We start from the raw sequence: 24,811 nt of genomic DNA on the forward strand, positions 1-24,811 counted from the left end.
CAATGTGGGTATTTTAAAATGGAGTTCTCTGGGGGCTGACTTTGCCCACTTCTTGGAGACCAGAAGGGACATAGCTTCTGCTTTTTGAGAAGCAAAAGCATGAGGAAGGGGGTCTCAAGACCAATCTGCCCAGTTCACTTGCCCAGGAAACTCTGCAGGGTTGAAAGTGGGAGCAGGGAAGACAGTCAGCTTCCACAGTCTCCAACAGAAGCCATGATGTGTGAACTAAGTGCCAAGGACTGAGAGATAAGCCCACTCCAGGAAGCTGAAATAGAACTTTTTTTCCTATTCCCAACATAAGAGGCAAGTGCTTTCCCCTCCTCCATCCTTCACCTATGGTGCCAATCCAGGGTTTAGCTGTGTGTCTCTTCTGTTTTCCAGGATCTGGAAAGGCTTGCAGAGAAAAACAGAAGAGATACTGAAACATTTTTGATCAGCTACAGTGTTACATATAAACAGCTTAGTCAGGATACCCTGTAAAGTTTGAGAGAGGAAATAGAAAATAAATCTGACTTTTCACTCCTGATATGAATACACAGAGTATTACTTTGGCTGGAATAATATTTAACTTGGAAAACCATGTAATTATATAAAAGAGAATTGGAAAGGGGAAATAACACACTAAAAATTATCACAAAAAAGATGAAAAATGAAAAGTGAAGAATTTTATTACTATTAAGCTATTTATTTATTTTTAAAATAAATTATTCATCTATGAAATAGGAAAGAAGAGGTCTTCATTTTTTTCTCTTGAAATTTAAGAGCTATAGGCAAAAAAAAATCTGGTTCTTAATCATCTCACTAGCTATCATTGATCCACTGTCTAACGAATTTTCAATGAATTTCCAATGAATATGTAATTTTGTGGTCCTATAGTTTCTAGTTTAAAACTTTTCTATGTGGTTCCTTGACAGGTCAGCCTGGTTTTTTTGCATAGTAATCTCTTCTTTCCTAATGGTTTATTTCTTTCTTTTATAGTTTTATTATACTTTAAGCCCTGTTATTTTATGGTTTTTTCCAAGTTGTCACCCTATTACTTGAAGTTCTTGCAGTGCTAATTCTGCTGCTCTCCATGCCTGCTGAGTCTCACTCATGATAAATCATTTACTCACAAGATTTGTAATCTTTAATTTGAGCACATGTCATGAGCCCCAGATTGTAGAAGTGTTGCTAATGGAGTGACTTTGTGTTTCGGGCTGCAAAGCATGCTTGGGATTTCAACACTCAAAAGTTATTTTTATAACGGTTTCTCAGTTTGGCACTTTTACACCATGTGAATAAGTCTGATTTCAAATCTGTAGGCCAGAGACACATTTTTTTTTTTTTTTTTGAGACAGTCTCACTCTATCACCCAGGCTGGAATGCAGTGGCATGATCTCGACTCACTGCAACCTCTACCTCCTTGGCTCAAGTGATTGTCCTGCCTCAGCCTCCTGAGTAGCTGGGACTACAGGCATGCACCACCACACTCTGCTAATTTTTGTATTTTTAGTAGAGATGGGGTTTCATCATGTTGGACAGGCTGGTCCCAAACTCCTGACCTCAAGTGATCCACCTGCCTTGGCCTCCAAAGTGCTGGGATTACAGGCATGAGCCACTGTGCCCAGCTATATTCATTTTTTAAAGGAAGATTTTTAAAAATTCAGAACCCAAGACAAAGACAAACTTCTTTATTTCTTTCCTTGGGTCAATGGGTACAGTTTTTTTAGGTTCTTGTCTCACAAAGGGAACACGCTTTCAATGCCCAGGCTTTAAATACAGAACTTGATTAATGGGCCCTAGGCCAACTCTTGCCCTCTTTACATGTTAATATTCCTAGGACGTGGGACTAATATCCAGTCTAAAATCATTCCCAAGTCTGTGAGTCTTTAGCGTACAAGCTTTCTGCTATGGCTTTAAATTCTCTTGTTTCTGGCAATGAGAGATTTCCCTTCCTATCTGTAAATATACCCATGCATTAAATTTTTTAAATTTTACTGATTTTATATGTTAAACATTTCTGTGTTTATAGCTAGAGGGGACCTAAATCAGCTCAGTCCTCTATACCACCAGAATTGGAAGTTGGGATAGACATTTTATACTCAAAAGAAGAGTTTTATGTGACCATTTCCGCACATCTCATTATCCAGCATCAAGTCTCATTCATAAATCTTTCTGAGTCATTGTCAAGCATTAAAATTATTTTAGGAATAAAGGGAAATTTTCACTTTCATTCAAGTTTCAGAAGAACAAAATATATATTCAATCTGAACCATACCTCAAAAGACCATGTAATGAACGGTCATATTTTAAGTTACATAAAAAGATCTTTGATAATTGGCACACAACATTTAATCTATCCACGAGATGGCTGGATGGATAGGTGCATGGATGGAGAGAGATATATGACAGATAGATCTCATTATGACATGTTTATAACAGGGGAATGGTTTTCAAAATTAGTTTCTCATCCCCAGACTGCAGGGACATCCCCAGGCTTCAGAGACAACAGGAGTATGGGGAAAAAATGGCTCCTGGAGTCTCTAGGTCTACCAACTTTATTTCAACCAGAGAATTCTGTTTTGTCTTACTTCCATTTGGGACTTTGAGTAATGCTGCAATGAAGACAGAGTTCTGTTCTAGAAAAAAAAGTTAAACTACAATAGAACTGGTATATGTGAGTGTATACATGAACAGACTTACAGTGGAAGGTGTGTTATATATTTATGGTTATATAAACATGTACCCTGGTTGTTGGGAAGAAGTGATGCCTGTATACAGTTCACTTAATTAAGAATAAATATATTGGACTGGGCACAGTGGCTTACACCTGTAATCCCAGCACTTTGGGAGGCCAAGGCAGGCGGATGATCTGAGGTCAGGAGTTCGAGACCAGCCTGACCAACATGGAGAAACCCTGTCCCTACTAAAAATACAAAATTTGATAGGCATGGTAATGCCTGTAATCCCAGCTACTCGGGAGGCTGAAGCAGGAGAATTGCTTGAATCCAGGAGGTAGAGGTTACAGTGAGCCGAGACCATGCCATTGCTCTCCAGCCTGGGCAACAAGAGTGAAACTCCATCTCAAAAAAAAAAAAAAAAAAAAAAAGAAGAAGAAGAAGAAATATATTCAAGTAAGCAGGGTTTCAGATATCTTTAATGTCATCTTGAATTTATGTGAATTACAATAAACTTTGAAGTTAACAGGATAACAAAATTAGATTCCTAGATCATGGATAGTCTAGCTTAGTTTGTAATGGCTGGGATGGGATCTGGAAATACCTGTGTTCACAAAATTTGCAAGTGATTTTGAAGTAGCTGGTCTTTGGACAAGTGTTGAGAATGACTTCTCCTGCATGGGGTTTTGAGGGTCTTACTAAGGCAGTACCTATTTAAAGATCAGTGGTCTCCCGTGTTACCATATTTTTCACCTTCTTAATACTTCTTAGTAGTGGGAAGAAAGGTTAGAGTCAATATTTTAAATTCACCCTTTTATGTTAAAGTAGAAAATTCCCTCTTGATTTCTGAGTAGCTATTTTTAGGGAGAAGGCATGTCCAGTGTGCTACAAATTTGTCTACACAGGTCTATATTTTGGGACATTTGTCCAAACCAAGAAGCTCAGAGGTGAATTTTAATTCTGCATTTTAGTTAATAGCTATAATTACAGTGTATCTGTTTAATAAACCATTATGTATGACAGTGAGACAAGCACAAGTGAATGTGCTTTATTGAAATAAATGGTCAAATCTTCAGCCTCAAATCCTTCCCTATAAATAGATGAAAAAGGGGAAGAATGATTTGTTGAGACCATTAGCCACTTGCACTTTTTGCTGGAGGTGCCAACAGTTAATTATGGCCTTACTGGTGTAACTAAGAGTGTGATTAATCATTCAAGCAATCGTTCCTTCTAAAAATTACAGCTTCAGAGACAGACCTGGCAAAGCTGAAAGTCTTAAGTTTTGAAGAGTTTCTTATGTGAAGCTGGGATTGTGGCAATACTCAGGAACCACTTTAACATCTTAAATAAGAGCTACCTGTGACTAGTATAATATAATACAGTAGCTTATCAAGGTGGATTCAAATCAAGCCAGAAAAAATTAAGATTTAGAAAAATAGTGACAAAAATTAAAAAGACAAATAATAGAGAACATATTCATCATCTAAATAGAAAATGTTCATTTTCCTAGTTTATATGGGAGTGCCAATGAATTATTCTCCATCTAGTATAAACAGGCAAGAAACAGAAATAGTAGAAAATGTTAATCTCATTGATAATTACAGAAATGTAAATTAAAACCACTGGAAGCCAAAAACGCTTTTCCATTAAATAGAAAGTGTGATAAATGTGAAAAATTCAACATTGGCAGGCCTTAGAAGAGAGTTACATAGACACCTTGTTGACGTACACATTTCTTGAAGGAATTGTGGCAGTCTGTCACACCAGGAATCAGGTAATCAGGACAGTGATCAGGCTTTTTACGCCAGCCTTATACTCTAACTATATACCAACAAAGGACTTTAAAAGAAGGGGAAAACTCCTGCCCAAAGATGTTTAGCACCTCATTATATATTAATCCTGAAACTTGGAAACAGCTCGTATACTCAATGCTCAATTATTCAGAAAAAGCTATGAAAGCAGTAAATTGATGCAGCTGAATATATTTAATATAATGTGGTTGAATAATAGATAGCCAATATGCATATGAAGAATATATAGGAATATAGAAAGAAGTAAAGCAAGTAAAAAGCAAAAATGATGTATGAAGATACTGAGAGGCAAACTGTACAATTATTTCTATATGGCAAGATTGTGGGGACTTTAGAGATAGAAACAGTTCATTCTTCAGGACAGAGGTTCTTTAATCATGCAAAAGTGATCTATGGAGCTTATAGAGTTTAGAATGGCATTTGGAATGTGGGTTCAGGAATCTGTATTTAAAACAGTCCTCACGTAATTCTAATACAGGTTATTTGTGGAAGCTATTTTGATAAACATTTTAGTATGTTGGGAATATTTCTAGTTCATTTGTGTGTCTATATTTTAACATATACACAATAAAATATTAAACAGTATATTTCAAGCATTCGGTAAGCTTATCTTATTAATAATGAATATGTCCAGAGATACACTTGAGAGACTAATTCCATGAATGTATATGTAATCTCTCCTATAAAAGGAAAATTCTTGAAGCAGAAAATGAAGCCAGCTGAGATATAGGGTTCTGGGCAGCTGGCTCGACTCAGTCAAGAGCAGCGCACTCTGTCCCTACCACCTACCCACCCACCATTCAAACCCCACACCAGCAAAATTACTAAGTATCCTAGAACAATCACTCCTTCACTCAGCCTTTGGCAGCAGTTGTGCGAACGTGCAAAAGTGATCTATGGAGCTTATAGAGTTTAAAATGGCATCTGGAATGTGGGTTCAGGGTCTGCATTTAAAACAGTCCCCTCCTCCTTGACAGGTTTTCTTCACTTGGCTGCTAAGACACCATGTCCTCTTGGCTGTCTTCGGCTGCACTGGTGGTTTCTTCTTGGTTGTCTTCACTATTGTCCCTGACTTGACCCTTCTCTCAGGCTACAGCCCTCTTACTTCTACCTACGCATATTCCCTTGGTGATGTCAGCAGTCTCACAGCCTTCAGTACCACCCAAATGATGTATATCTCCCACCTGGACCTCGTTCTAAACACTGGACTTCTATATCCCACTGCTTATTCATCACCTCCACTCAAATGTCTAGCAGACTTCTGAGACTCAATATATTCAAAAGTAAACTTCTGCTTTTTGCCCCCAGATCTCTTTTCCCAGCAGATTTCTCCATCTCAGCTAATGACTACTCCATCCTTCCAGTTGCTCAGGCCAAAACCTCTGAGGTCATCCTTCACTCTTCTTTTTCTCTCATGCCCCAGCTCTAATCCACAATAAAATTCTGCTGGTTCTACCTTCAAAATGAATCCAGACTCAGAACCCTACTCTCTAACTCCACTCCTGCCAAGCTGGCCTGAGCTCACAACATCTTTCCCCTGGATTACTGCAGCAGCCTGCTCACTCACCTCCCTGCTTCCACTCCTGCCCTCTGCCCTCAGCCCACCCTCACCACAGCAGCCATAGTCATCCTTTCCAAACCTAAGAGAGTTCGTGGCACTCCTTTGCTCAAATCCTTTAATAGCTTTCATCTGACTCAGAATACAAGCCAAAGCCCCTTTCATTGGCTTAGAAAGACATTCCTGATCTGGCCCCTGTTACCTCTTACTTTTTTTTCTATTCTCCCTCTCACATACCCTACTCCAGCCACACTGCCTTTCATGGTATTCCTTGAAGTGTGCAGCATCCTCCTGCTTTATAGCCTTTGCAATTGCTGTTTCCTCTTCACATCACATATTCACATAGCATCATATACTCACATGGTATCTCCATCACCTACTACAGTCTAAAGTCTCCTTCAGAATGAGGTGAGCACCATTTAAAAACTCTACCAACCCACTCACCTTCCGCAGCCCAACCCTTCTTACCCTGCCCTATCACCGTCTAATATAAAATAGTATCTACTTAGTTATTACCCTTATCATTTATTTTTGGTCTTCCCCATTTTAGAATGGAAGTTACAAAAGGTTAAGAGAATTTTTGTTGTTGTTGTCTCTTTTCTTCATAATAATGTCAAAAATCTCTAGAACAGTGCCAAGCATATATCACTGCATAAATATATTTGTTGAATGAATGAAACCACAAGTGTCAATGCCAAGACTGGGACACAGTCATTTCGTGTAATACTATCACCATCACTAAAAAGGATATAACTTTTAGTTAGCTTCCTTCCACTGAAGATATAATCTAGTACAATTTTTTTTTGCTAAGCAGCATAGTAGCCATAGCATCTTAGAGAAATAAGGAGGAAGCTGCATATTTCTACCTTAAGGTCTAGTCTAAGCAGAGAGAAAGACTCACTTAGATCTTTGCTAGTGACAGGCAAAGCACTGGGTGCCTTTCTTTAAAGGACGAGGCACAGAATCATTCCTGCACCCCAAGGGTCTTTCTTTCTTAAAAATAAATGGAGCAATTCCCTAAATGGGCGCTGCTGATCAAGGAAAGGTAACCAATTCTGTTCCCTGATGTTTTAATATATGAAATACAGGAGCTCATTTTCATGTTTTATACTACAGGCAGTGTGCCTTTTGATTCCTTAATTCACAATTTCCTGCCATAGCCCTTGTTGGCTGCTTCTGTATCTTTTACCATTTTTCCACTTCAGAAATAAATAAGCAAAATATCCAGTGGGGTCGTTAGAGAATTTATTACTAACTGGGCAATTTCAATACTTTCAACACAAATGATTACATTTGCAGCTGGTATAAAATGCCCAGGAACTAAAATCCAATTACAACATTTCAGGCAAATTTTGACCTTAAGAAGAAAAACAAACAGCAACAACGAAAATGAGAACGATCACAGCTTATCAAGATACGCAGAGGATGGCAATGACCATAGCAACTGGGTGTAATTTTTTAGTAAAAATAAAAAACCTCTTAAAACTATCTCCAAAAGTTTAAGTTGTGAAACTTAAAAAACAAAAATGTGGCCAAAGCCACTTGCTTACCTGACTGATGTCGCTCATCCAGGCGGCTTTCTCCTGGCGTGAGGGTGCTAACAAGACGACAGTGAAGGAGGCAGCGTCGGGAGGCTCCACCACTATTTTAAAATCCAGGTGCCCAAACACTTGCCCAGAACCTTTGGCTTGAACGCATGTAAACCAAACACTCAGATGAGAATACCAAAAAAAAGTGATAGCTGCTTTCGCATCGTTCTATCTATACAATCCATTTGCTCTCAAATCAGGAATCTCATTTCAGCCACATCATACTTCTTGGGCATGAAGAAGGCTTTCTTAAGCTCATAAGCAGATGAGGAAGCTGAGGTCAGGAGGTTACTTCAGACTACAATCCTGGTTTCCTTCTAATTTCATAGTTTTTATTTTTTAAACCCCATGATTTATAGAATTCCAACACTCTAATTCAACTCTTCTTTCTTCTCTATCTGCCACTGAATAGTCACTATCACAAAACAAACTCAGTAAAATGTGAATTCCCAAAGATGGTTTAACAAGGCTCACAGGCTAAATGGTTCAATTTTTCATATATTAATGACTTTAGGGAGTTTATCCTCAGCCTCTCTCTTGCCTCTAATTCTAATATAATCTTAAGTGACTGAATGTGACTTACAGTCATCATCACTTGCATCTGGCTCTTCAATCAACGTGCAGTCTATTAGAGACAGAACCCCACCTGTCTGGAAACAAACCAATTTTTCATTAAGACGCTGAAGGTCTTGTGTAGACTGCGAAGCTCTGATTTGTAAACTCCATATTCAAGTTGCCATAGAAGAAAGCATAGCAATTCTGCATCATAAATAATTTTTTATAGAGCCCAAAATTAAACTTAGATGTGCAAAAGGAAGTGAATTCATTTAACTTCAGTAAAATTCTTCTCTCTCAACTCACTCTCACTCAGTTGTTTATAAAATTTAGCAAGTCAGCGGATGGGAAACTTAGATGGCACCACAGTGGCTTTAGAGAGTAAAACAGCTTAGCAAAGGGCTGAACTCATCAACCAGGAAGTGGCTTAAGCAGTAGAAAGCTGTCATCATGGTGTTGAATAATATTTGTAAGCAATAATTTAAAAAAGGGTGTAGATAGACAAACTTTTTCTGTAAAGGGTTAGATAGTAAATATTTTAGGCTCTGCAAGTCATATGATTTCTGTCACAACTACTCAGATCTGCCACTTCAGCAAAAAAGCAGCCACAAACAGTACATAAACAAATGAGCGTGGCTGTGTTTCAATAAAACTTTATTAACAAGCCAGGCACAGTGGCTCACACTTGTAATTCTAGCACTTTGGGAGGCCAAGGCAGGAGGATCACTTGAGCCAAGGAGTTCAAGACCAGCCCAAGCCACATAGCAAGACATTGTCTCTACTAAAATTTTTTTTTTTTGAGACAGTCTCACTCTGTTGCCCAGGCTGGAGCACAGTGGCATGATCTCGGCTCACTGCAACCTCAGCCTCCCAGGTTCAAGTAATTCTCCTGCCTCAGCCTCCTGAGTAGCTGGGATTAAAGGTGTGTGCCACCATGCCCAGCTGATTTTTTTTTTTTGGTATTTTTAGTTGGGGTTTCACCATATTGGTCACACTGGTCTTGAACTCCTGACCTCGTGATCTGCTCATCTCTGCCTCCCAAAGTGCTGGGATTACAGGTGTGAGCCACCATGCCCAGACTCTACTAAAATTTTTTTAAAAATTAGATGAGCATGGTAGTCTGTAGTCCCAGTTACTCAGGAAGCTAGGCGAGAGGGCTGTTTGAGCCTAGGAGTTCAAGGCTGCAGTGAGCTATGATCATGCCATTGCACTCCAGCCTGGGCAACAGAGTGAGACCCTATCTCAACCAAAGAAAAACCAAAATCAAAAACTGTATTAACAAAAACAGGCTCTAAGCCATGGGCCATAGTTTGCTGACTCCTAGTACCGAGCAAGATAAAACAGTGTTTAGTAAATATTGCATTGGTACATTGTAGTGATTTGACAAGACTTTTGTAGCTCAGTAGTTGTCAACTAGTATATAACTTTGTATATGATTTTAATATACAGACATAATATAGTATGTAATTTTGTCCAGGTTATGATTTTAATTGTATTTCCTTATGGTGATGCATACATAAAATAAATTTCTATTACTTTGAATTCAAATGACAACGAATTAAATGCCAGAGTTGGTAACTGTACATTACCTCGCTCATTATGCAATCATGACAATCTGTTTTATAATAATACCAAGCATGGGAAAGTACAGGTGAGTTAACATCAATACCTTGTAAGTGCTTGGAAGATAAATGGAATAGTTATGGAAAACCAGTACCTTGAGCAGATGAAGCTTCCCTCCTGAACTTCTTGTACATATTAAAAAGTGTTTTGTAAATAAGAAGCACTGTCTCTCTCCTTCCTTTTTCAAAGACAACGAACCCAGGCGAACTTTACTAAGTTTCCCCCTCTCAACGGAAGGTACTTGAATAAGAGAACCTGGCGATTACAAAAATGAAGAATACACAGCAATTAAAATTCTGTCAAGTGAGGACCATGTCCATGGCAATAAACACTAAGGCCTGTTTCCCAAGAAACCAGAGATTGATTTATGTGACGCACTATCAGAACAAGAAATTCTCTAACACTCTGACCAGAAGAAACAATGCATTGTATTTTAAGGACTAATCTGTTCCTAATATTTTTGTGAAACACTTTAGACTTGATTCTTCATCTAAAACTGGAAAATAAGTTTGAAAGAAGACAAAATTGAATTCAAAGAATGAGGCACTTCTGCCATCTGTCCATAGTGATCTGATCCAATCAATTTATATATTTAAATACATATTATTGATATTATATATATTATATATTATATCAATATGTTATGTCAATATTATATATAATATCAATAATATTAATTAATATTAAACTTCTTGATAATATATAATATAAATATTAATAATTACATTATATAATAATTATATAAAGTAATATAATAACATAACAAAAAGCAAATGCAATATATTCTTCCTCTAGCACAGAAGGTAGATAAATAGCATATTAATATAGTTTACTTTGTATTTTAAAAATAGAATGTACAATACTTGTAATTATAAAAATATATAAATTATATAATTCAGTGAAATTTAGCTAAGAACTATTTTTAAAGGGAGCTATTTCAAGTTACATTTAAATTATGTGTGATAAAAATTATTTGTGGAATCTAAATGGAAAATAAACCACATACAATCTATACCCAGTACACACCTATGGGCAAAACTACCTTCCATTCAATGTGGGAAGCTATACACAGACTTTATAATACCAGTATTACCTTTGATTATTTCTAGATTTCACCCTCATAGCAACCTCCCTACCCCAAAAAGAAAATTTCAATCTAAGTTAAATATCAAATCAAAAAGTTTTAAGAAAGATTCTTGCAAATCCCTTGATTCTGACTTTTGAAGTGCCCTGAGATAGTCATATTTCTTATATGTATTCAATCTACCACCTACTCCAAATGCAGCCTTACACAGGCTCATATTACCCTCAGAAGAATCACTGAGTGCATATCCAACCCTTGAATATTAACAGCAGTCACCATTAAGAGATGAGATTGTGGACAACCTTATTTTCCTCTTCATACATTTTCCTAACTTCCTGATTTTTTTAATGAGCACAAATTACACCTATAAGCAGAAAAACATGACTAAAGCTCTTCATATAAAGAGCATATATATGTAAGTTGGTAAAACTATGACTGTGAGTCATAAAACGTTCATATTAACATATGATTGTTGCAAATTGCATCTACTTTTTAACAGAGATTGAAAGGTGTACAGGATGGCAAGAGACCCAAGTTTCCACACCTGGATCTCATACTATCTATGTGGGTGCGTGCTGCAGTGGGATGCTTGACAGACAGAGAGCAGGCAGCTATTCTGGGCCTAAAGAACAGCAGGGATGCAGTCCTGGGCGAGGATGTGGGATTGGGGAACAAAGGGCCAGGAGATGGCTTGACTCCCACGAAGGTATGGGCAAGAGGGGAGTGAATGAGGAGGTGAGGTGGGTGGGAGCAAACTGGCTGGCAGCCCAGGCAGCAAGGAATAACAGAGTACAAGAGGCAGGGGAAAGCAGGAGGTAAAAGTTAGGGAAGTCTATGAGCAGGTCATAGCAGCAAAAGGCTGTGCTTATGGGGCTCAGGATGCAAACAAAGCCAGAGGCCTTGCAGAGGACGTGGTTCAATGCCCCCCATTTCACAAATGGGGAAACTGAGGTCTGAGGCTAGGTAGCTCTCCTAAGGTCATACCTAAGTGAGTGACATAGCCAAGGGATTCAGCCATGTAATATGTAAGACTCAAAAAGGGGACAGATGGGAAGAGAGTAAGTTCTAGCTTTGCGATGGGGGCCCATTAGTTAGGGCTGAGTAAAGGACTGAGGCTTGGACAAATAATCTTGGTGGACAAATAGGTTTGTGAATAATTTTCAGAAAGGCTATAAGCAACCTGTGAAAACTCAGTAATAATGTGTTCGTTAGTGAATGCGTCTAGCAATTTAGCAATTTTCTATGTCAGAAATTATAGAATACATAAAAATAAATAAAATTTAGAAAGAAATGACAGAATACACTGTTAGCTCATATATTAGCAATTATTGTGAATTTCAGCTGTGAGACAAAAAAAAAAATAAATGTTCCTTGGCAACCATACACTAATATGCTTAATCTATAATTGTTTACCTCATATCCAAGTAGGTGGGAGACATAGGAGACTGAGTATATTAGGTACATACAGAAATGTATACATCTGAATTAAAAGTGAGACATTTCAAAACTATGGTTTGTAAAATAATCATGTTTGGAAAAAGCATTTTAAGTGGATTTTTTCACATTTTCTCTTGCATTTGACATGATGTTTCAACATAGCTATGAGACATGAAGAAAGGATTCCTCTCTAGCCAATACAAATCAGAAAATACTTAGTATTCATTTAGTAATTCATCAGATAATTGCTATAGCATGATTTTTTGCACCCTGGTCATTAGCCTATTTAATAATTGGGGTTAACTTCTAACAAAACGTCTGTTATTTCAATCACTTTATTCCCATAGTATGGTTCAAGACTATGCCCCTTATTCTTAATTCTAATAGTGAAAAAGAACAAGGAGCAATTTCCAGCTTATTGGGTTAGGCATTTGAGAAGGTACCCCATGTTACAATTTCAGAGAACATTGGTGCATTGAAAGCTCATGACTTAGGGTCTGGGAGCGACTAAAATACCAGAAAGGTCCATGCCTTATTCTCAAGGCACTTAGCCCTGTATTCAGTCACCTATATTTCATTTTCCTGATTTACATTTCCACAAAACACTGTTCACAATGCATGGTAGATTTTGTACAAAATGTCAGCTTAGAGTGCCTTTATCTTCTACTAAATATTCATATATATTTCATGTTATTGAAAATAGAAAGTCATTCCAAAATTTGGATCTTGGCTTTTAAAGTTTATCATAATCTTGCAGTCTAGTCTATGTGCTCTTGTGAGCATTAGCTCATTTAATCTTCACAACAATCCTAAAAAATAGCTACTACTATTAACTCCAATTTAAGGAGAAGAAACTGAGGCAGAGAGAGGATAAGTAAATTGCCCAATGTCACACAGCAAGGAAGTAGGGGTGACAGGATTTGACCTCCAGTGATGCAGCTAGACTCTTTTCCTATCATTGCCTCAGACATGCACACATTTATTCAAAAAACTTTTAATAGATTTTAGAAAATAATGATAATATCACACCATTTCTATAATATAGTCTTTTGTATCCTATCCATCAGACTAATAATTGGAAACCATTTACAATAAAACTTTCATTATTTCCATCACTAAATCCCCATCGAAAAACATTCAAGAGTGGCTGATGCCCTTATTCTGAGGTGACTTTTCAGATGATCTGGATGACGTATTTTTTCTAGTCCTTAGCATAAAAATTCACATAAGGTGGAAACCACATGCACACATGCATACACATACACACAGAGAAATAGACCACATATCATCCCTAAGAGTAATTAACACAAATATTAGCACATCTTCAGAGATAAAATTGTAGACCATTTCATAGGCAATAGGAATCCCTCAAAAATTTTTTTAAATAATAATTTTTAAAATCACCTCAATGGGTCTTAAAGTCTGTTAAGAGTGTTATGTAAAAGTGATAAAATAAGTAACCAAAGCTAAACAATGTAAACTTTCCAAATTCTCTGTGATTGTATTACTTCCTACTTTCAGATTAAGGTCTGAATTTTAGAAACCAACTTTACTGAATAACTCTGAAACAACTAACCAAACCACACATGCAGAAAAACACTGCTAAAAGGCAAATCATTATCTTGACATCAACACAATAATATCAGAAATACTCATAGCTGACAGAAGTGCCTTGAACATGTGGTACATAACAAGGAATTAGTAACATATGGGCATAAATACAGGGAGAAATCATTCATGATTGTTTTCTCTCCAATTGCAATGAAAAAATATATGACATTCAATATATTTGACCTTTCAGCATTTTTCATTATTGAATGTGTTTTCAAGCTCAGATCAAAAAAAGTTTATGTTTTTTTTAGCAATATAGTAAACGTTTATGGGTAACAATACTTCCCAATCAAAAATCCTTTAAGCAATTGTATGCTATGTCTCCATTCTCACATATTATGAAGCACAAGTCAATCAGTAGACATTTTCAGGGAATTCCAATACAAGAAAAATACAACATAAAACACGTTTCAGTCATAATTGCAATTCAATAAATGATTTAATTTGATTCAATGCCCGTTTTCCAGGTATCTGTAATAGAAAGCATCATACTAGACAAGGCAAGGCAGAGAGAATTCCTAAGTGCTGCCCTTCAGAGTTTACAGTTACTGGGACAGAGAGGCATACAAGCAAGTACCTCTATACAAGAGGATGAAATACATGCACCAGGAGTGAAGTGCCTTGGAAATGGAGTGGAAGGGGAATCCATTCTAACTGGAGGAGAGGGAAGGAGGAAGAAGAGGAGATTATAAGGGACTCCTTAGGGGTATCTGATCTGAGCCTGGTGGGACAAGCAGAACTTCAACAGGCACCAAAGAGGTGGATAATGACATTCCCAGCCCCCAGGCTGGGGACAGCACAGGTAAAGGCACAGAGGCTGGCAGGCAGGAAGCCAACGTGGGGACACAGTCTGTGCAGAGGAATAGAGGAGGCATTACAATGGCCTGATGCTGTTAGCATCACAGTCCACCCTTATTTAAAGAAAAAAGAATATCTAAAGCCAAAAATGAGAAAAGGAATCATTTCCTAAAATAGACTCCCAAACTTTAACATATGTGTGGCTTCTCCTTGTAAATAAATAATGGAAAATAGAATGGCGTGCATTAAACTTTCAAAGTAATCTGTGCAAAAATTAATGTGCACAAAACATAGTCTTGTTTGATGAGGTTAAAAAAGATTTTAAGCAGTACATTATGGTAGGCAATGGCAACATAAATATCTTCAAATGATACTGGCACATTATAAACAGAAACTACATTAACGATTGAGTTCCAAATTTATGTTTCACTCCTCGCCAAATTCAAAATTATAAATGTGTGCGATATATTGTCTCAAATCAATTGCCCAAGGCATGCTCCCCTCCCACAGAGGACCTAAGTACTAAATAAATAAATAAATAAATAACTTGGGATGTAGTTTACATCTTGCATTTTGGAATAACAGCCAAGGAGAAATATGCACTGTCAGGCTCTTGCTTCTCCACAGTTTCCGGCACAAATATCTTCAACTCTTCAAAAGCTTAATTTATCCAATGACGCCCCAAAGCACACTTTGCACACACGAAAACTTCTGCATTACCAAAGCAAGGCGTGGCAAGGGTCGATCAGAGACATTTCATCTGGCAACGGGAGTTACCAGTTGAATCAAATGACACCGTGTGGGGCGGATCCGGAAGTGCTGATGAAAAATGGGAACAAGAGACAGCTGCTTTCACTTCGGACATGGTCCCCAGTCTTATGTGAAAGGGCTTTGAGTAACGCAAGTTTCTCCTGGGCCTTGGCCTGGGTATCGTCAGCGCTTGGCACAGCCACGGCCGTGGGCCAGGCCGACCGGTCCTCCTTGGAGCTGCAGAGAATGTCCGGGCCGCTGAGGAGGAGCGTCCAGTCAGAATGTAACTGCCTGCCCCACTCGTGCTTTACTATGATTGTGTTGCTGTTTTTCATGGCCCCTGAAAAGAAACAGCACAAAGGTGGGCCTCAACCACAGCCTCGGCGCAGGCCGCGGGGGGCCTGCTCGGAACGCCTTCCGGGGTGTGCCGAGACCATGTGACAGCCGCACAGCGCACGCAGGTTGCGGGTCCGTTCCACAAGGACTTACCTTGGCGGATGAACGTTTGGCTGGTGTCCAGCAAGATGTCACAGCCCTCCACGATCATTCTTTCGATGGCAAGGTTTTTCCTTATGTTTTCAGTGTCGCTCACTTCATCGTGCATTACTCTGTCGGACACAGCACAGACAGGATCACAGTGAGAGAGATCTTCTGTTGCCCTAGCAGGTAGGCAAAGAAGAGCTCGGAGATCCGAGAAGCTCGGTTTCCAGCTTGTATCAATTGAACTGGGGGCTTGGGGGAAATAGGCTGGATCTTTCCATGCTTCGACAGGTCATGACCCAAAGCAAGGCCAATGCACCTCATGATTCTACAGGGTAAGTGGGTCAGCAATGACCAGCGTCCCTGGGCATGTCTGCTTCTAAGTGCAGCGGGAAAGCAACATGTTATTTTGTGGACAGTCTTCTCATTGAAATTACGGGGCCATTTCTTGGAGGCAGACTAAATAAGAGACCTTTGTACCATGTATCCATGTTAGCTAAAATAACATAGGCATAAATAAGTGCTTGTAACAATGAAAAGTCACTGAGAAATGCAAACTGTACCTTCTCTAGCTTCTTGCTAAATATGAATACAAAATGCAACTGAGAGTCTATTTTGTTGAGACAGGGTCTGGCTATGTTGTCCAGGCTGGTCACAAACTCCTGGGCTCCAGTAATCATCACCCGCTGCACCCTCCTCTCAGCCTCCTGAGTAGCTGGGACTACAGATGTACACCACCACACCTGGCTATCATTTTTTTTTTTTTGAGATAGAGTCTTACTGTGTCACCCAGGCTAGACCAGTGGCACGATCTCGGCTCACTGCAACCTTCGGCTCACTGCAACCTCCGCCTGCCAGGTTCAAGTGATTCTCCTGCCTCAGCCTTTTGAGTAGCTAGGACTACAGGCATGTGCCACCACGCCTGGCTAATTTTTTGCATTTTTAGTAGAGACGGGGTTTCACCATGATAGCCAGGATGGTCTCCATCTCCTGACCTCAGGATCTGCCCGCCTCAGCCTCCCAAAGGGCTGGGATTACAGGCATGAGCCACCGCACCTTGACCATGTTTTTTTTAAATACTGAAAGAAACATGAACATTTCCAAATCTGCTTATTAAACCAAAATATGCCTAATCTGAATTACATAAATTCACATACTATAAGAACATTTTCCAAGATACGTATTTTTCTTGGTTAAAATGAATGTGAATAATGTTCAATATCACCTCACGAGCTAGTATTTAACTTTCAGGTGAATCTGAGAAGCTGGATTTGTTTTGCTTCTTGTTCCTTGGAACATACACAGGAGGTTTCCACAAGGGACTAACTTGCTGCTTTCCTCTCCCAAGCCTTTCTTATAAGTTCTTGGCATACCTGGACAGTTCCTCTAGCTTTGATTTGGCAAACTCCAGGCTTTTCCTTTCCACATGCTCATGGGGTGTGTGAGCAAGGAGCTCATGCAGTGTGATGATGTATCTGGGGATCTAGATGCAAACAGAGGCTAGTGTGAGCAAGACATCAGAGTGGGTGACCGGGCACATGCTCTGCAGGGCCACCATTGCTTCCAGAAGCTTGTCTCTACACTCCCACTTTTGACTGTTTTCCATATTTTATAAAATAAATACAAATAAAATGAACTATACTTCACATTTCATGCACACCAAAGACTTCACCAAGAACACATAAAAAGGTGGAAATTATTGAAGTGTTATAGTACAAAGAGATGATTGTTTCTTTAATATTTTAAATATAATCATGTACTTTTGAATCATAGTTTCAGAGAGAAACAAATACAGCTGTCATCAAGTCACTTGAGTGTGTATTTTAGATATATTAGTCCATTTGCAATGTTTTTGAATCAACAATCCCACTGCACTATTCTAAGTATTAAAACTTGAGAGAAGACATGTTCACCTTTATTATTTTCTGTTTCTGCTTTATCTCAATTCACCTCCTTGCAGTAAAAAGTATTGTTTAATTAGAGTATTTACTGGTACCTTTATTAACAGACTATCTGAATTTTGTCAAAGACAGAAATTCCACCAACTCAAGGAAGATCGTAATAAACCATGATAGAGATTGAACTTAATTTACAGTGACACAACATATTTATTGTGGGCTTAATTTTAACAGTAGCATGCATGAACATTTACCACAACACTACCCACTGGGGGTGAGACTGGGTGCTCCAGGCTTTGCCAATGTGTCCAATCCTCCAACACCATAAGGATTATTTCTCCATTTTACAGATAGAGAACTCAAGTGGGAAGAAGTTTGGTAACTTGCCCAAACTTGCCCCAAAGGTGGCCCCACGGTAAACAGCAGTGTCAACTATAACCCCAGCTCTAACCAGCGCACTACCTTCTCTCAGAGCTTGCCCTGGGGGTGAGGCGCAGGGGGCGGGGAGAATGAGGTCTCACTCAGCACTTGAAAGGACCTCTGAGAATGAAGAAACTAAAATGGCTTTCCAGGGCCCTGTGTGCGGTTTCTTCTTTTTTGTCCTGAAAGGTCAGTGGCCCCACCTAGGGATCTGCTTTTGCTCTTTGCAAGTAAGTGGTGGCCTTCACTGGGCTATTTACCAATATTTATTAAGTGCCTCCATTTATACACTATGCATAGACAAAGCCACCATTAGCACAGACACTGAACTTCAGCTCTGGGACCTTGTCCTAAGGAATGTCATCAGATCAAGGTTTCAGGAAGCACAGATAGGCCCCCTTCATCATGGGAGGGTGGGATACAGGAGAACTCTCCCTTTGTAGGCTATATGGAGATTTTCTGCTCCTTTTCCCGTGAATTTCTCACTAAGACAGCCCTTAGGGTTGTCCCACTTGATAAAGTTTCCTGGGATAAGTGTGCTTTTGTTGGCATAATTGCATGACTGATAAGAGTTTGCCTCTAATTAGTAGTTCCACAAGAAAATCAGGCCATTAATAGCTATCGTACTCAATTTTTCATAGCAAAGGGGACAGGTGCAGGAAAGCCAGAGTACTTACAATGCAATGAAAATCCATAAAACTGAGTTTGGTCAATTCTCATTACTTACATTTCTTTTAAAGTGCTCCCTGGCTAAGATTCAGGTAGATGGATTTGAGTTCAGTCTCTGGCCCTTTCCACTTTATGGTGAAGGAACAAACAAGCATGGGAACTGCCAAAAAGCAGGTAAACAAAGTTCTGCGAGAAGTGAACAGCTCTCCAAAGGGCTCATCTGTATCTTCAAGAGCTGATTATAAATCTCTTCTCCCAAAACCAAGAATCATAGGAGCTGTCTAAATGAACCATAATTCTGCTTTCAATTATGGAACAGATACTTGTCACTTTATAGACATTAATTAGCTTGCTCTCCAATTACAGTAAATAAATGGATAGAATAGCAAGTAGCTACTTTCTGGAGAACATCTAACACTACTGTTCTTGTCAGGAGCAGATTTCACGATCGGCTTACCAATGGACTTTCAACACATACATAGCCAGATAAATACATGAGCAGCTGAAGCCAATTTAAACAGTACCAGCCAAGCCACTGTCTTTAATAAATAAAAATTAAGTTCATGACAACATTATTTTCCATAACGAATTTCTTGGCAATACTTGGACTTACTGTTCTGATAGTTCAACTGGGGATAATTTTACTGCATCATCCAAATTCTACAATTTCTCCATGTTTCCACAGTACAACATAGCTCGATAACAGCAGTAACTGACGAACTCAAAAAAGGGCCCAGAAGGAGGAAGACAATCACCTTCTCTGTTCTGCACATATAAGCTAAAGGCTTCCAATCACCTCGCCTCCTCCCTCTGCCCCTACACTAACTTCTGCCTCTGTATCTGGGCTCAAGAAAGTCTGGCCAGAGGTCCCTTGGCAGTATAAACTAGAGTCACCTCTTCCATTGTTGGCCTCCTGCAAAAAAAAAATGAGAGCCTTAGCCTCATCCTGAGGGTATCCATCCTTACAAGGGAGCAAAGCAGATGTGCAGAAGCACCACTGCTAATACAGAGGGAAGCAGATGCATCCGGACGCTCCAAGAGATCAAACACTTCCATGACTATTTCACTTCATTAGTGAAAGAACCACAAGGGAACAAGAAGGATAGGGTCAGCTTAGTAAGGAAAAAACCTCCCAGCTTCTAGAAAAGACAATTTCCCCCAAATTCTTCCTAAGGTTATTTCTAGAGAGAAGGCAGAAAAAGCAAGGCATCAAGTGAAGAAGACCGAAGGGAGACACCAAGGAGCATGAGGCCCTTGGGCAGAGAACTCTAATGACTTCTCCTGGTCTACTCAGAAGTTATGGGGAAGCAAACAAAGACAATTCCAGGCTCTTTCAATTTGCTCATTTCTTGCAGTTGGACAATTCTGGCTAAATTCTTTGAGGCTTCTTCCAGAGCAAAGGCTCCCACAAGCTGAAGCTTCTGGTTATATTTGTCTGGCAAAAGCCAGAAAGCCTCAGTATCTGACCCAACATTCTATGGTTTGAGGTCACCACATTCTTGGGAAGGGGGGTCCTAGATTAACACCAGGCTCCTTGTAACATCACATAGTCACCCAACCGGAAGTATCAGAACCATTGCAGTTGCCCTAGGCTCACCAAGTCAGAGGGCTAGAGAGTCTGGAGATAGTTAGAGCTCAGCTGCCTCAATTTAGAAATTAAGAAATAGCTATTTATTTTGATTCAATTATTTTTCCCAATGCTATGACTGAAGGGTGAGTGAGACATCAGGTCTTTTAAAGATTCGTAGTCCAGTGTTCTTTTTACGACATTATAAAAATTCCCTGGATACAATCAAAATGCTCAGTCATTGCTATCAGACTTTATCTTCAGGAGAGGAAGGAAAGGGTGGTGGGTGAGTATCCCAGCACTTTAAAGAAATCCAAAGACCTTTCCAAGTTCCTACATTCTGCTGTATTTGGACACCTCATCTGCAGTGAAAGTGTAGTTCTGCCATTTCAAAATACTGAGGAAATCACACCAAGAGGGAATGAAACAGCATGAAGAAAAGATATCAGTGGGCTGTCAGATAGGGAGCTGGGTTCCTCTCTGAATGCCCCATGGGTGTTTCACAACTCTACCTTTGTATAGTCAACTGACTTGGGGTTACTGAAACAGAGGCAATTTGGGGTACTGAATCATAACTTAGAGATAACTGTCAAAAATTCACATAGAATCTCAGAAGAATATTATACCATATAAAATGTTTCATTGTAAATAAAATCTTAAGTTTCAATTATGTAAATAGATTTTTTTAAGTCTGAAATTTTTCTTGTGAAATATTTCCTCAGAGAGGCAAAGAGTTCAAACAATTCGGTTCCAAGGACGAAAAAAAACAAAAACAAAAACACTATAAAGTTTCACTATACTTAAGTGGTTTGAAATGCATCCTTTCAGTTAAAAACCTGACTAAACTTCTATGGCGACTTCCAGGATTTCGAGCCGGCCTGACAAACTTTAAGGCAAACAATTGTGCACCACAGCCACATTTCTTTCTGAGGCTGCAAAATGATTAGCCAGGGTCAGAGATGCCTGCTCAGGAGGACAAAGCACTCCACAGTAACCATAACACACATGATTAGTAGAATTGGTTTACCACATGACAATTTGGAGGCCTGGCCAGAAGCCACCTAAATTCCACAGTGGGAACACTCAATGCTCTTCCAAAAGAACAGAATCAACACTTTTCCAAAGAACAGGAGATTCAATGCACATTTTGGCCTCCCTGGTTCTCACTTCTGGGCTCTTAACAGTAAAACCCTAGGCCAGGAAAGAATGCCAGTGTTCTTCACCCTTTGGGTTGCTCTAGCCTCAAAAAGGGAGCCCTGGCGGCCACCTAACTAGTTGCCAAGAGTCCCCAGGTCCAACCCCAGCCTTCCGTTTCCTAAGTCTCCACAGCCTCCGTGACCAGGGAGGTCCTCCTTTTGTTCTCCAGAGCTCCAGCCACGGGAGACTCAACAGCAACCGCAATAGGGCGGGAGGATGGGCTGGAAAACAACAACCTTCCCAGCAGCCACTCCATCCCCAAGAATCTTTTATGCAACTAGCATAAACTGGAACATTTGCACAGAATCCTATTTCTGTAAACCAAATAATATTTTTAAACATGCTGGAGGAGGAAACTCCATGAAAGAGGTCTGTGTGGAATCTTTCTGTAAAGAGAAAATTGTGCAGTGTTTCAAAAAATCATTCTTGAATTCTTTGCTTCAAAAATGCCTGGTTTTCTTACATCCATGAGACACAGAGAATGTGTGGCACAATATATGTTTATCTCAGGGTCAAGCTCAAGACAGCAACAGATGATACATCTGTGCCATAATTCCTCCCAGGGCATACTTACACATCTCACGCTGCTCACTCTAGGTTCAGTGACATTGAGCTGGAACCTCTGACTTACAAAATGCATCCCAGGTTGTCAGAATCTCCACCTGCGGTAGTCCCTCCTACAGACCCTGACTCAGCCATGGATGAGTAACAGTCAAACACAGAATACAAGAAAAGTGAGCTGGTGTGTCCAGGGCCAATCGCTCACAGCAGTTAATGACAGCCCCTACTCCTGGCTTTTATGTAGTATATCAAAGGACAAGGGTCTTTAGATAAACACCATTAGAGGGTAATTAACTTCTGCAGACACCCTGAGTAGAAGGCAGTTAAGCACCTGCAGATGATCAAAGGTTTTGCTAATGGAGGTGGGGGGTAAACAGATTTATCTGGAGAAACTTCTTTTACAATTTCTAGCATTTACTCTACTGTCCTAATGCCCTAGGGTAAGAGCCTGCTGGCTTCGACACATTAAGTCATTATAAGCTATGTAAACCTTTGGCCTTCCAAGAAGGTTTCTTACTATTCCCTAAAGCTATCTCTAATATTTTTGCTTTAATATTTTTGCCACCACACTGAGTGAACCCCCACACCAAGTGACTCACCTGAAACATTGGATAGGTCAAGAATGTTTCCAGCATCCTCCCCTCACAGGCCGGATTGGCTTCATACTGTTTTAAGAGTTTGTCAAAATCTCTGTTTTGCTTACAATTGGCGAGAACTTGGAGGCTGTACTGGTGATTACGCACAAATTCTTGATAAATGTTCAGCATGGGGAGCAAAATATCAAATAGATCAGCTGGAAAGAAACGATAAACATGGCTGTTTCCCTTGGCACTTGGTAAATTACCTACACTCAGCAGAGATGGCAAAGAGTGGATCCCAGCACCAGGTGTCACATATGCATGGAGCTGCAGCCCTGATGCCTGAATGATGATCTGGTAGAATGCACTTGTGGGCAGTAGTTGACTCCAGCCCCAAATTAACTAGGAGAGGCCAGGGGAAAGAGTCAAAGGTAACTACTGAGGCAGGGCCCAAAGTACCCAGAAGCAAGGAGACAGAGAGTCTTGGGGTATGGAAGCTCACAGGTCAACAGGGTAATGCAAACAGCTTAAACTGAATAATGTTGGAGCTATTTTACTCTAATTGCAGCCGTTCTAACAGAAAATCTTACATCTTTAAAGAATGCACTTACCTAAAATTAAAGTGGGCCAGTTTGCTATCCTTGCCTTTAGTCCTTGATGAAATATTTCATGAAGAAACATGATTGTTTCACTATAAAAAATGGAAAAATAATTTAGTTGCTATATGGTGTTTATTTTGTTTAAAATCCACTGAGTTCTTAAAGCCTTAATATATACAGGTTACTCTGTCCCATAGGGCCTCCAAACTAAACACAATAATAACATGGATTATGCTATCCTCTACCAAGCAGTTCTGACAGTCTCAGCAAACCCTGATGAAAGCTTCAAATATTAGAGGACAGAAAGCACCAAATCATTGTCACACAATCTTCTTCATCAATTTGTAAGCGAATTTTCTGCTATTAGAATGCAGTATTTCAATCAACAATCAGAAAATTAAAGTTATGACCCTCTTTTCTTTTCATATGTGATTCTAGATAACTCAGGAGAAAGTGTCTGTCAGTAAAATGAGTTTTGACAGGAGAGAGGATGAAGAAAAATCTAGAGCAAAAATTTTGACAGAACTCCACTATAACCACTCCTAAGATACCCAAGACAGAAACGCAAAAGAATCTGTTGAAAAGAGTGAATCCTACACAGAGACACTAAAATAAGGACGATGCATAAATTAGGGATCTAAATTCCTAAAAGGGCCAAGAAGGGGGTAATTACCAAAGTCAAAACATCATTTGCTTTCTCCTCACTGTAATTAACCTACTGCAATGAGCCTTTGAAGCCTTTTCTGAACTAACACAGTGACACACAACCAAATACAGAACTATTAATCTCAATGAAATACCTTGGCTTGTTATTAGTCAAGTTCCATTATAGCAGACACCAAGAAGTCCTTACTATTTCAAATGGTCCACGAAATGAAACAAAAATGGCTCTATAAGACTCTAATTTGTTTTTCTTTTATAACAATTTTAACTAAGTAGTGTTTGTTCTTCAAGGATTTCAACCAAATCTAGTTTGGCAGGTATTACAGATTAGTCATTGAATCTGTATTCTATGCCCCTAGGTGGAGAGGGGTAGAACTAAAACTACATTTCCCAGGCTCCCTTGCCACTATGGTTCTGGATGTAAATTCAGTTACACTAATAGATGCTCTTGGAAAGACAAGGAAGGCAGAAGTAGGGGCCATCTTCCTGTTGCTGAAAGTCAGTCATGAAGATGTGAGTGCTTTAGGGCAATGTCGGCACCCAGCCTCAGGATTCTAGTTTCTGGGAACGAGTTTCCCAAGTCTGAGAGGCATCTGTGGCGGCAGCAGTGGCAGCAGTGGTTTCCTAACCTCTGGATCACATCCATGGTGCTGTTCTCTGAAAGTCAACAGTTTAAGGGCTGTTCCTTGACTTTATTCCCCCAGCC

At 39.4% G+C, this 24,811-nt stretch overlaps 1 protein-coding gene across 1 annotated transcript in view; it reads right to left on the minus strand.

The window, feature by feature from the left end:
- Window positions 1-24,811, minus strand: part of RASGRF2 (Ras protein specific guanine nucleotide releasing factor 2) — a 272,235-nt gene that overhangs the window by 121,801 nt on the left and 125,623 nt on the right. The window contains exons 6-12 of the mRNA XM_032277037.1: window positions 23,455-23,534; window positions 22,865-23,058; window positions 17,327-17,436; window positions 15,963-16,081; window positions 9,888-10,048; window positions 8,199-8,265; window positions 7,577-7,713 (exon numbers count right to left, since the gene is read on the minus strand). Of these exons, the coding sequence (XP_032132928.1) occupies window positions 7,577-7,713; window positions 8,199-8,265; window positions 9,888-10,048; window positions 15,963-16,081; window positions 17,327-17,436; window positions 22,865-23,058; window positions 23,455-23,534 (868 nt within the window). The remainder of the gene's footprint in view (window positions 1-7,576; window positions 7,714-8,198; window positions 8,266-9,887; window positions 10,049-15,962; window positions 16,082-17,326; window positions 17,437-22,864; window positions 23,059-23,454; window positions 23,535-24,811) is intronic.

The sequence above is a fragment of the Sapajus apella genome, unplaced genomic scaffold (genome assembly GCF_009761245.1).
Source record: "Sapajus apella isolate SASKATOON/1434 unplaced genomic scaffold, GSC_monkey_1.0 scaffold1, whole genome shotgun sequence".
NCBI lineage: Eukaryota > Metazoa > Chordata > Mammalia > Primates > Cebidae > Sapajus > Sapajus apella.